The sequence below is a fragment of the Mustela nivalis genome (genome assembly GCF_964662115.1).
Source record: "Mustela nivalis genome assembly, chromosome: 19".
NCBI classification, from domain to species: domain Eukaryota; kingdom Metazoa; phylum Chordata; class Mammalia; order Carnivora; family Mustelidae; genus Mustela; species Mustela nivalis.
This window is the reverse complement of record NC_139038.1, coordinates 9,898,464-9,910,652: the sequence shown is the minus strand read 5'-3', so window position 1 is coordinate 9,910,652 and position 12,189 is coordinate 9,898,464. Positions and strand designations below refer to the sequence as shown.

General features: G+C 61.6%; 2 protein-coding genes across 5 annotated transcripts in view; one reads left to right on the top strand and one right to left on the bottom strand.

Moving 5' to 3' along the window:
- Positions 1-5,963, top strand: part of BAZ1B (bromodomain adjacent to zinc finger domain 1B) — a 68,156-nt gene extending 62,193 nt beyond the window's left edge. The window contains exons 17-20 of one of the 4 annotated variants that reach the window (XM_082713891.1): positions 2,104-2,249; positions 3,284-3,387; positions 3,686-4,058; positions 4,552-4,633. In XM_082713891.1, coding sequence (XP_082570017.1) covers positions 2,104-2,249; positions 3,284-3,387; positions 3,686-4,043 — 608 coding nt within the window. In that variant the 3' untranslated portion in view covers positions 4,044-4,058; positions 4,552-4,633. Of the gene's footprint in view, positions 1-2,103; positions 2,250-3,283; positions 3,388-3,685 lie in introns of all 4 variants that reach the window. The other 3 variants (XM_082713890.1, XR_014306306.1, XM_082713889.1) reach the window with 3 other exon arrangements.
- A 3,310-nt stretch (positions 5,964-9,273) lies between these two features.
- FZD9 (frizzled class receptor 9) lies at positions 9,274-11,630 on the bottom strand. The gene has a single exon (XM_082713888.1). The coding sequence runs from the start codon at positions 11,430-11,432 to the stop codon at positions 9,639-9,641; it is 1,794 nt and encodes a 597-aa protein (XP_082570014.1). The 5' UTR covers positions 11,433-11,630; the 3' UTR covers positions 9,274-9,638.
- Between the last annotated feature and the right edge of the window lie 559 nt (positions 11,631-12,189).

Sequence of the window (12,189 nt, the reverse complement as noted above, 5' to 3'; positions counted from 1 at the left end):
TTCTCACTAGATGCCCGAGGGGAGGCGTGGGGGGCTCTTCTTTACACTTAACCTCTTTGACGCTCACTCTCTAATGGCCATTCTTCAGGAGTCATTTTCTTGGGTAAACCTAAAGCCCTGTAGCTTGGCCTTTTACAGCCTCTTCTGCAGAACAGACCAGACCCTTCCTTGTGGGTTAGTGGGAAGAGATCACAGATCAAGATTTTGATAGGGGTTTTGGGTTTTTTGTTTGTTTGTTTGTTTTGTTTGTTTGTTTTTGAGAGAGAGAGGTCAGAGGCAGAGAGGAGGAAGCAGGCTCCCTGCCGAGCAGAGAGCTCAATGTGGGGCTCGATCCCAGGACCCTGAGATCATGACCTGAGCCAGAGGCAGAGGCTTTAACCCACTGAGCCACCCAGGTGCCCCAAGATTTTGATGAGCTTTTGAAGAGATGGTACAGTCCCAAGGTCATAGCACTCGGAGCGTTGGGAGCCTGAGAAGATGCTTGGCCTGACCAGTCTTGCAGCAGGGGTGCCGCTAAAACCCGGAGCGGTCTGGGTTTGCACGCCCGCCCCGTCCTCACAGTCGTGCAAGGCTCTCTCCGTTGGGAACACCTTCCCTTTCTCATTCCTGAGGGCTCCTTCCGTTTGTTCACAGGCATGATCTTGCAGCTGTCCAGGGTCAGGAGAATTGTAGTCCCTGAACCCCAGATTCCGGAGGGACTTCGTCTGCTAGCCAGAGAGAGCGACTGGGGTGCAGGCCTGTTGGGGACTAGGTCCCGAATGTCACGGTGCTTGTTGTGTTGGTTTTCAGAGTCGTGGATGCTTTCCTCTTGCAAGTTAACGGTTTTCTTTCCAAGAAATCGTTCTCTCTAGGTTTCCAGGGTCTTAAGGAGTCTGGGAAGTGGTGGTACTTGAGAGCACTTTGTCTTCTCCACCGTGTAGGCTACCGGGGATGTGGTGTTCCCTGGGTCCCACCTCAAGGCCCTGGGTTGGTGGCCGTCTCTAGCATTCTGAGTCTCATCCTTGGTTTCAGCTGCTGCTTCTCTCTTCCTGCCTGGCCTTGAGCTTGGAGACCTTAAAATAGCCAGTGAAGGGTTATCAGGGTCTAGAAGTAGAGTGAAACATTGTTTATTGATTCTCTCCATCACTGGCTCTGTATACCTCTTTGTACAAATATCACCTCCCTACTCTGAAGGGAAAATGTGTTCAGTGGAGAAGCCTTTTTTTTTTTAAGATTTTATTTCTTTGACAGAGACATCGCGGGAGAGGGAACATAAGCAGGGGGAATGCGAGAGGGAGAAGCAGGCTTCCGGCTGAGCAGGGAGCCCAATGCAGGGCTCGATCTCAGGACCCTGGGATCATGACCTGAGCCGAAGGCAGACCCTTAATGATTGAGTCCCCCAGGAGCCCCTGAGCTAATCCTAATGGAGTGTCATTCCCTGGGGACGTACTGAGAAATGTTGGTTTGTCTGACATCGACTACCTGTTGTCAGCCTGAGACACGGGTCAACTTGGGGACCTTTGTATTCCTTATTCTCCCTTTGGGGGTGGCTGGGCAAAGCTCTTATGACAGTGGCCTGGCCCACTGTCTGGTTTCCAGAAATGCAAGAAAGCAGGACTGGGCCGAGCTTAAATTGGGTTCACGGAGAACGACTTCGAGTAGGTTTTGGTTTTGCTCTCAGAAGATGGTGGTGGCGAGTGTGGGATTCCTTGGGGAACTAGGAGGCGGGAACTGCCCTCCAGCCAGATGCCACCTCACACTTGAGCACGCGCACTCGCAGGCCCTCGCGGGCTCTACGGGGCCCAGCAGAGCGGTCAGCACGCGGCCTCTCCCGGCCTGCGCCGCCTCGCCGTGGGCCCCTTCAGAGGCGCGTTCAGGGAATAGCTGTGATCGGGGCGGGGGACCGGCCTTCCCAAGGGGCGTGTGGCAGGGCCCCGGCAGCCGAGAGGTGTCCGTGCGTCTGCTTCTGCACCTTTCAAGTGTCCTGTCGGGGCAGGAGGGAAAGGGCAGGAGCGCCTTACGATCAGAGGGAGCTGTCGCCCTGCTCGACCAGATGCTCTCTGCGTCCCGCAGATGTGCTCCCCTGTCCCCCGTCAGCTCTGAAGTCCGCATTTTCTGTTTCAGTGAGACCTCGGAAGACGGCCCGGGCCAAGCAGGGCGGCCTCCCCGCGGCGGCGAGGCCGGGGCGCCGGCCAGGTAAGAAGCCACATCCCGCCAGGAAGTCTCGGCCGAAGGCGCCGCCTGTGGACGACGCGGAGGTCGAGGAGCTGGTGAGTGACCCGGGCGTCCGGCCGGCAACAGGTGGGGCCCCCCTTTCGGAGGCGGCTGCGGCCCAGGGGCGGGCCTGCAGGCAGCCGGCGGCCCCGGCCCCCCAGGAGCAGCTATGTCCGGCATCCCCCGCTCAGCCCGCGGACGTCGTCTCCCCGAGTTAGTAGGCGGCCTGGGACTCGTTAAGGCTTTTAAAATAGTATCCACGTGTCTCCAGCAGCTCCGAGGGGCTGGGTCTCCGTTGTGGGAATGTCAGCAATGTTGGCGCCTCGGTCGCTCTCGGGTCTTTTGCCCACAGTTGTTGCGGGAGGGGCGAGAGCCTCCCCTCTGCTCATCAGCCAGTGTAAATTTAGTGGATTTCCTTCAGATTTCACTGGAGCTTTAAAGAACAGTAAGAGGCTCCTGGAAACGTACTTATTTTGGCAGAGCAAATTGGGTTAGGGGTGGTTTGGGGGCATAAAGCAAGCCATTAGGGAGCTCGAGGGCATTGCGAGATGCTTCTGCTGGCCCAGACCTAATTAACCCTTCAAGCCTGGGGCTCTGATCGCTGAGTCACAGCAGTGATGGCTCCCTGGAGGGGACGTCCACCCTTTCCTCCTCCGCCACTTAGCTCCCGCGTGCTAAGCAGGAGGGCGTGGGAGAGGAATCGTACCTCTGGCCTTGCTTTCCTCAGAGCCGCAGCCCCACAGTATTGGCTGCCAGTGGTCCCCGTAACCCCAGGTCTGTCCCTCACTGGTGTGCTGGTGACGGTGGCCTCTCTGGCCGACCTCGGGCAGGACCACCGTACCAGGGCAGCTGCTGCCTGCCCTCTGCCGCTTTGAGGAGTGTCCGCCGGGGTGGGGCGGGGGGCTGATGGGGCGGTGGCTGCCCCCCCCCCCCGCCCCCGGCTGAGCGTGCTCCCTGCCTTGAGCGCCAGATGATTTTGACCATCTCTGCTCCGAGACAGTGGTTGAACTTCCTTTTTCTTCTTTTCAAACGATATATAGTTTTCTGTTCTATTAGACCTGTAATGACGTGTCTCTTTCTCGGGTGCCAGGTCCTTCAGACCAAGCGGAGCTCCCGGAGGCAGAGCCTCGAGCTGCAGAAGTGTGAGGAGATCCTCCACAAGATCGTCAAGTACCGCTTCAGCTGGCCCTTCAGGTGCGTGGGGCATGCTCGGGCACGGGGAGCAGGACCAGACTTGGGGGCGCTCCGCGCGTGCAGACAGGCAGCTGCTGGGGGGCTGCCGAGCAGAGGCCCTAGGGACGGCCCTGATCCTTCTTTAGGCCGTGTCTGAGTGTCGGCGGCGTCCCGCGCCAGACTGGCAGAGGCCGCACGTCATCCGGGGCCAGCACGCCTTCTCCGCGCCGGCTGGGTGTCGTGGGAGTGGTGGTCCGAGAACAGGTTTCGGTCTGTCCTGGAGGCCGCGCTCAGATCTCCGCTCGCTGCTTCTCCACAGGGAGCCCGTGACCAGAGACGAGGCTGAGGATTACTACGACGTCGTCACTCACCCCATGGACTTCCAGACAATGCAGAACAAGTGTTCCTGTGGGAGCTACCGCTCCGTGCAGGAGTTTCTCGCCGACATGAAGCAAGTGTTTGCCAATGCCGAGCTTTACAACTGCCGAGGCAGCCACGTGCTGACCTGCATGGTGAAGACCGAGCAGTGTCTGGTGGCTCTGCTGCATAAACACCTGCCCGGCCACCCGTACGTCCGCAGGAAACGCAAGAAGTTTCCCGATCGGCTTGCTGAAGATGAAGGGGACAGTGAGTCCGAGCCCATTGGACAGTCCAGGGGACGAAGGCAGAAGAAATAGAGAGGCGGGGCCCTGGTAAGGGCGGTGGGGGGACCGGAGAGAGCCGGGGAGGGAGGGAGGGGGAGGGAGAGCAAGATGGCGAAGAACGAGGAAGGGAGGAGGCCACGGGGAGTCCGGAAACGCCGCCATCCCGGGCTCGCGCTGCCTTGCCCAGCTCTCCGGAGGGCCCGAAGCAGGCAGAGTTCTTTGCAGAGCCTGCTCTTGGGCTGGTGGTCTCTGCCCAGAGCTCCTGTGGGCAGTGGGCCGCCTTAGCCCTCTGAGAGCTACCAGGGAGAGGCCAAGGGCATGGCTTTCTTGTGGGCTCACATCCTTTAACTTGCTTCTTTCCTGCGGCTCCTCCTGCTTTGGCCACCACGACAGTGCCAAGCCTCTGGTCTCCAGGGGAGGGAGGACAGCATTCCACGGAAGGATCGGGGTAATCAGGCCAAACGGGGAGGCGGTGTGGATTTTTTAATTTCTATTTACACACTCTTGTTTCTTGAAGCCCGTCCTGCCCCTCCCCCTTCAGGTGACGGTAGCCGTGAGTGCCATTCCGCATTCTGTGTTCACCAGCATCAGGAGACACTCGTGCTCTCTGAGTTGTTGCTCTTGGCAGAGTAAAGGGACATGTCCTGGAGCCATTCCTGAATACCCCTCCCCTTCTTTGTGACGGCTCTCGCCCCTCTCCCGCCCCACCTCACCCCTACAAAATCAAAAACAAAAAAAACTGAAAAAAAACCCTAAAAAACCCACAAAGAACCTAAGGCACTTCATGTAGAGACTGGAGCCCTGCTTCTCATCGTGCACGTGACCTTCACCTGGATGGATCTGGCCAGAGGGGTGTTGGAGCCCAGCCCACCCACATACCAGACACAAGCTCTTAGGGGAGCAGAAGAAAAGCAGGAAGAATTTAAATGTTTAATTTTTTTTAAATTGACTTTTCTAGTTACCGAAAGTTGCTTGTTTCAGCAGTGATATTGTATAAAGAACATCTTGTAAAATACTCCTGTCATCTTGCTTTGGCACATGTACAGTACAGTTTATACGATAACGTGTTTGCTTTACTTCGCCCGTCTCCTCCCCCAGCCCGTCCTCCGCAGGGCAAGCGGCGGGACCGGCGGGGCGGGGGCGACCCTCTGCCTGCCCTGGCGGCCATTTCTGCCTCCTCCATCTCCAGCCGCCTCCTCCCTCCTCCCTCCTCCCGAGCCTGTTCTGAGCCTGTTCTGGACTCGGATGCGGATGCAGATGTGGAGCTCCCGGATCGAGAAGCTGAATCTTGCAGGGAATCTTGCAGGGTCCGGGGCCCTCCGGGGCGGTGGGGGGGGGGGGGGGCTCCGCCCGGCCCCTCCCGCTGGCGCCAGTCCTCCGAGTGAGGCGGGACTTCGTGGTCTTTCCCTTTTATGGCAGATTTTGATAAAAATGCAAAACAGGGTTTAATTTTCTTTTCTATCAGCTTTGAATTTAGAAAATGTGAGCACCTCAGCTCCTCTGTACCTATTTAAGTTAAGGGAAAAGCTGTCCACCAAGGGGACTGCAGCTCCGAGAACTTGAGAATGAAGCCTCTTAATACGGAACTTCAAGGTGTGGTCCCTGCCTCACCCCGCCTGCCCTGCCTGGAGGCTGGGGGTCTGCTCCAGCTGCTGCGGGATGGGGTTCCGGCCCCTGCTCCCACAGGCTCGGGCTTAGCACTGATGCTCCAGTTCCATTATCCCAGCCGCCGGCACCGCGCGCCGCCTCTGACCCCAGAGCCGGTCTGTTCTTGTTCGCAGTGAGACTCCCGTGTTCCCACTTCAGTGACACCTGAACTGTTTGTGGTTGGTTTTTTTTTTTTTTTTTTTTTTTCTAATTGTCTTTAAGGAGGAAGGGCCCCATTAAAGGGTAAACTTGTAATAAATTGGAATTTCAAATAAACATTATGTACTTGTGTTTATAAAGAAGAAATGCTTCTGGTGAATCTTTGTCTTTGCGGGGAGGGAGTGGATCGTGCAGAGTCCGGAGAGCTGGTCCGGCTGCCTCTGGGAGCAAGAGGACACCCGACGCGTGACCTTCAAGCTTCTCCCGGCCTTGTCCCTAACCCCCTCTCCCCAAAATTTTCATTAGAATTGTGGGAATTCAGGCAAAATGCTCTTAAAGACTCCACTGTGGGCATTTGTATAGCGCTTGAGGACTTAATTTGGGGGCAACTCCTGACATTTTACAACCCCTGAAGGAAAATTTCAAGCACTCGACTCGGAGAGTGAAAACCATGAACTCCCATTCCCTGCAGCCGTTCCCCCGCACGGCTGCGTCTTCATTTGTTGTCTGTGCTGAGGACTGTTGAAGTCTGAGTGCTTGATCCGCAGTAGGTCACTGCTAGGCGGCCACCAGCTTGCAGAACTCAGATGCTGCCGAGCCCACTGTGTGTCCCCATCCCCAGAGAGGTGGAACTCTGGCTCTGGGCCACCCAACCCAAAGAAACCAGAGGCGAGCCCGAAGCCCTGGGTGCAGGTTCTACCCCCGCCGCTCTGTGGCCTTGCTGAGTGTGGGCCTGGAGCCAGGCCTGCGCCAAGCACTGGGGAGTTTCAGTTCTCCGGGGGCTGGTGGCGGGGTGGGGTGGGGGGCACCTGCCCCAAAGTCAGCTCCAATGTGGCCAGCGCTCTGGCTCTGAGGAAGGGAGCTGTGCGACCTCTGAGCATTTCCTACACGGTCACAGCCAGACACGGGGTTCTGGCCACGTCCGCCAAGTCCTGTTCCCCAGTGGGTTTTGCAGGGTGCCCCAGGATGGCACCCATGGGGCCCTGTCTCTTCATCTAGGGTGCCCTGGTCCTGTTAAACCATCAGCCTCCCTGCCAAGGGTGTGACCTTACGGGAGCCACCTGACGGGGGCGGACTCCTGCGAACGGGGAAAAGAGTACTTTTTCCTGCAAATGGGGGCCTGAGCAGAGCCCTCCCCCTCGTCCTGCCCATGCTGCCTCCTTCTCAGACCCTGTCGCTGTGGAGGCCGCGGAACTGTGTCAGGGGTGGCGGTGAGGTGGGGTCTGGATACGGAGCCGGGGCGTCCTCAGGCAGGGCGCTGAGTGAGAAACAAGCCGGGCAGGAAGGGGGGTGCGGCTGAGAGCAGGCAGGGAGAGCAGCTACTGACCGCCCGGGACCACCGCTGCCTCCTGGGAACTTCGCACCGTTTCCGTGGAACTAATACCAAGGTCAGGACTAAGAAGTCCCCTTACCTCGGGCCTCCCCCACACAGGTTCAGCCGGCGGGCCAGGCATGGGCCACAGGGAGTGTGCAGATGTGCGCCAGGGCCGTGGCTAGGAGGGGCTAGGGGCACCCTGTGCACAGGCCAGCAGGTGCTGGTTTCTGAGGCGCTTCCCCTGGGTTCTGGAATTTCCTTTGCGGGGCTTGGGGGAGGCCCCGCTGTGGGAGGGGTTTCTCTGGACAAAACCGCCCTCGGTTCTAACACCTGCCTTCCCGCTGGCCTCCGGGGTGCGGTGGAGATCAGAGGCTCTGGAGGCCGCACGCTGCCTGGCCGTGTGAGCTCCAGCCCCAAGCTCTCCACGCCTCCCCTGTGTCTAAAACGGCAGAGGAGGATCCAACTGAAGCCTTCTGTAAAAGGTCTCCTTCTGGCAAGGGACAGGGGTGGACCGGTACCACTCCTAATGCACATGTCACCTGCCTCTCTCTTCCCTGGTCTCCAGAATCTTCTTTGACTTCTGCTGCCCCTGCTCCCCTCGGCAGCTTCAGCTCTGCTCCGTGCAGACCGGCCCACCACCCAGCTTAATGCAGCCACTTTGCCCCCCATCTGTCCCGGGCCCCTGTCGCCTTCAACAAGCGCAATCACTCAGTCAAGGACCCTCACAGGGAGTGATGAGGCTTGGCTTTACTGATTTAAAAAAAAAAAAAAAAAAGGCCAGAGGACTTCCTGTGTGCTCCGTGAGGGGGAAGGCTTTGGGGAGGAGTGGGGGGGCGCAGGCTATGCAGCAAATGCATAAGCACAGGTGCCCAGCCCCCCCACACCAAGAGTTCCCCTGGGGGTCAAGGCCAATCCTTGTGGGAGAGGGACAGCCCTTTACTCTCAACTCCCGATGGGAATTTGACACCGCCTGTTTGATCTTCAGTTGGTGTCTTTCTTGTCCCGCTGCCCCGCTGAGACTGGTGGTTGGTGCAGGGCGAAGAGCTCCAGCCTGAGAGCCTCCGGCTTCGGCTTCGGGAACTCAGCCCTACTACTGACCGGGAACAGGCGTCCTCGGAGGGGAGGCTGGAGCCTTGGGGCCTCCCGGCAGTGACACAGAGTGCTGGCTTGGGATGGTGACAAAGACCCTCACCTGGCTGAAGCCACAGTGGCTAGAGCAGAGGCCAAGATGGGGCTCTGGGGTCTGACCCCCACCTGCGGCCCCGGGTTGATGGGGGTCTCCGTGGGATGGCCACACACTCCTTACGGTGGGCAGAGATGGCAGGTCCCCGCCGCCCTGGGCTTCCCTGGTGCGCAGACACACATGTACCTTTCCCCGTCCCCTGACACACGGGTGCGCGCGCCCCTGCTCCTGCTCCATCTCTCACAGCAGCTCTCCACACCTCAAATCCTTCCGCAGCCTCCAGAGCTGGGCGCCCCGTTCCGACTGGACTCCAGGGCTCCCCATGTCCCCACGTCTGAGCCACCAAGATGCCCACACACCGGTCTGGGCCCATCTCCACTCCCCCCAGAGAATTGAGGGGAGGTGTTGGGGCGTCCTGACGAGGACCCCAGGGAGCGAGGGGGCCGCCAGCACACCTGGCAGCCCTCAGGCCCCAGAAGGGACAGCAGGACCCGAATAGGCGGGATCAGGTCCTGAGCCTCCAAGGGAACCTTGGAGACAGGTAGATGCCCTGATTTCCATGCAAGTGAAGAAAGCAGCCTCACTCACAGCCCCCAGACAGGTTAGAGTCCCCGAGGCCACAGGTGTCCTCCCAGGGGACCCTGGAGGGCTCCAGCAGGCGTCCCACGCACACTTTTCGAAACAGGAGCTCAGGACTCAGGCAAAGGAGCAGAGACAGGCAAGTGCGGAAAACACACAAGTACACACACACACACACACACACACACACGCACGCACACACACGGGGACCTCTGCAGAAACTGCTGCTCCACAGGGACGCCCTCCTGAGCGGTGGGGAGCCCGAGAACTGGGCCCAGCACAGGAGGCCAGCACCCCCCCAGCTCTGCCCACCGGGGAGACTCCCGCAGGGCTCTCACCCTCCGACCTTCCCCCTGCCCGGCCCACGGAGGACTCAGCAGTGCCACACGGGGTGGGGGGTTTAATTCCAGTCACAGCTTCCAGAGAAACTCAACAATAAATTACATCATTAAATAAACTCCCTGCTGGACCACGCCCCCTTCTGCCCCTCCTCCTCGCCACACGCTCCCCCAGGACCCTGTGGGGACCTGGCCAGGCCCACTCCCTGCCCTCGGCCGCTGCCGGGGAGGGAGCCTCGCTTGGTCCCAGCAACTGAGGGTGGCAGCGGCAGAGTCTCCCCGCCCTGGTCCTTGGCCCCTCGAACTCACTTGCCTGACCTTGACAGCTGGGCAGCTGCTAGTCAGCTGTCTCCTCCGGAAGGGGGGCGGGGGGGCAGGCAACAGCCGCCCCGCGCAGGCCTGGGTCCCTAGAGGTGCGTGGGGTTCTCCAGAGAAGGGTCCGTCTTAGTCATGTGCAAGACCACGGTGGGGGCCTTGTAGTGGCAGTGGGTGCCACGGCCGTAGCCCCCCGGAGCCCGGCAGGCCTTGGCCCGGGCCCGGCCAGCTGCCATCTTACGGTGGCACAGGCTCTGCCAGGTCTGGAAAGTCTTAGAGCTCCACACCCAGACACCGCTGGTGATGCCCACCACCAGCGACATGAAGATTTTGAGCATAAAGACAGCCACGGTGGGCACCGAGCCCCCTGGGAGCGAGCAGTCCCTCCGGCCCCCGGGCATGCTGGCAGCCGAGCAGGGCTGCTCTGTGGCCCGAAGGCGCCAGAAGTCCATGTTGAGGCGTTCGTAGACGTAGCACACGATGACGCAGGTGGCGGGCACCGTGTAGAGGATGGAGAAGACCCCAATCTTGACCATGAGTTTTTCCAGCTTCTCCGTGTTGGTGCCGCCCGTCTTCATGATCTTGCGGATGTGGAAGAGGGCCACGAAGCCGGTCAGGAGGAAGCTGGTGCCCAGCACCAGGTAGCAGGAGAGCGGCACCAGCACGAAGCCCGTCAGGGCCGCCGCATCCATGCTGGCCACGTAGCAGAGCCCCGTGAGCTCGTCCCCCGCCACCTTGCGCAGCGTCAGGATGACGATGGTCTTGAGGGCCGGCAGGCCCCAGGCCGCCATGTGGAAGTAGCTGCCATGGGCCTCGATGGCCTCGTGGCCCCACTTCTTGCCGGCGGCCAGGAACCAGGTGAGGGTCAGCACCACCCACCACAGCGAGCTGGCCATGCCGAAGTAGTAGAGCAGCAGGAAGACGAGGGTGCAGCCCGTGTTCTCCAGGCCCTCCTGGATCACGTACAGGGCGCCCGCCTCCTGGTCGCAGGCCACGCTCTGCGCGCCGGCCACCGCGCGGATGAGGAAGGCCAGCGAGTAGACGTTGTAGCACATGGACAGGAAGATGATGGGGCGCTCGGGGTACTGGAAGCGGTGCGGCTCCAGCAGGAAGGTGAGCACAGTGAAGGCCGTGGAGAAGAAGCACAGCGCCGACCACACGGCCATCCAGACGAGCGCGAAGTCCTTGTCACGCCGCGACCAGAACACCTCGACGCCGGGCCCGCAGCGCGGCGCGCACGAGCGGCTCTTCTCCACGTACTGGAACTTCTCCGGGTTCTCGCAGGTGCCGCCGCCGCCGCCGCCGGGGCCAGGGCCCGAGGCCGGGTCGCCGGGGGGCCGCGCGGGCCGGGGCGCCACGGGCAGCATGCCCAGACCCTTGTGGGGCTCGGCAGGGCCGGCCGTGGCGTTCTCGGGCGCCTCCATGCAGAGCGCGTGCGGGTCGTTGCGCGTGGGCAGCCGCGCGCAGTCCAGCGAGTCCGGCCAGCCGAAGTGGAACTGCTCCATGATGGGGGCGCAGCGCAGGCGCGCCTGCTCGCACATGGGCCGGCAGGCGGGGATGGGCGTCGACACCTGGTCGGTGCACATGGGCGCGTACAGCGAGCACAGGAAGAAGCGCAGGTGGCTGTGGCAGCCGTACTGCACGAGCGGCGCGAACTCCGCCAGCTCCGCGGCCGCCTCGCCCTGCGACGTGTGGCCCAGCAGGTTGGGCATGCGGGTCAGGTTGTAGCCGATGCCGCGGCACATGGGGATCTCCACCGCCTGGCAGGGCGCCGGCCCGCGCCCGCGCTCCGGGTCGAAGCGGCCGATCTCCAGCGCCGCGCCGCCCGCCGCCAGCAGCGGCCACAGCAGCAGCAGCGGCGCCCGGCCGAGCGGCGGCACGGCCATCCCGGGCGGCCCCGGCCGAGGGCGGGAGGGCGGCCCCGGCTCACTCGGGCCGCGCCGTCCGGCGTCCCCGTGCCCGCCCGCCACGTCGCGGGGCGCGGGCCATCGCCGAGCCGCCCGCGTGCGTCCGGGCGCCCCGGCAGCGCGCAGGGAAGCCGCCCGAGGGAGAGGAGGCGCCGAGCCCGCCGAGCCGCCGCCGCCGCTGCCAGTCGAGCGGCCGCGGAGCCAGAGTCGGCGCCTCCTCCCCGGGCCGCCGCTACAAGCCTCGGGGCGGGGCGCCGGGCGGACACGCCCAGGGGCGGGCCCTCCGCGCCGCCGGGCACGCCCCTCCGCCGGGCTTTAAAGGCGCCGCGTCTGGCCGCGCGCTCACGCTCTTGTTACCCTACTGTCCCCGCGACAAGACAGCTGCAAGGTTCCCCTGCCCTTCATCCCGGGGTCGCCTCTCTTTACCTCAGGCGGCAGACCATTCCTGAGGCCTCCACGCGTTGGGAAGCCTGGGCCTTGGACTCAGTGGCAGCTCAAGTGCAGCCTGCGACCTGGCTCCCCTCCCTCAGCCTCAGTTTCCTTCCCTGCAACACAGGCGGACGATCCTGTGAAAACGAGCAACTCATTTGTTGCACGCGTCCTGCTTATCGGTCACACTGCGCCCATGACCTCCTCGTCTCTTCTCCGCCACCCAGGTGGGGAGCCCGAGCCTCAGAGAGGAGTGACATACCCAGGCACCCGGACATATTAAGTGCTGCGTCTGTGACTGTCTGAC

Excerpts from the sequence above, each read along its gene's own strand:
- FZD9 (XM_082713888.1), bottom strand. The coding sequence starts at position 11,432 with ATGGCCGTGCCGCCGCTCGGCCGGGCGCCGCTGCTGCTGCTGTGGCCG.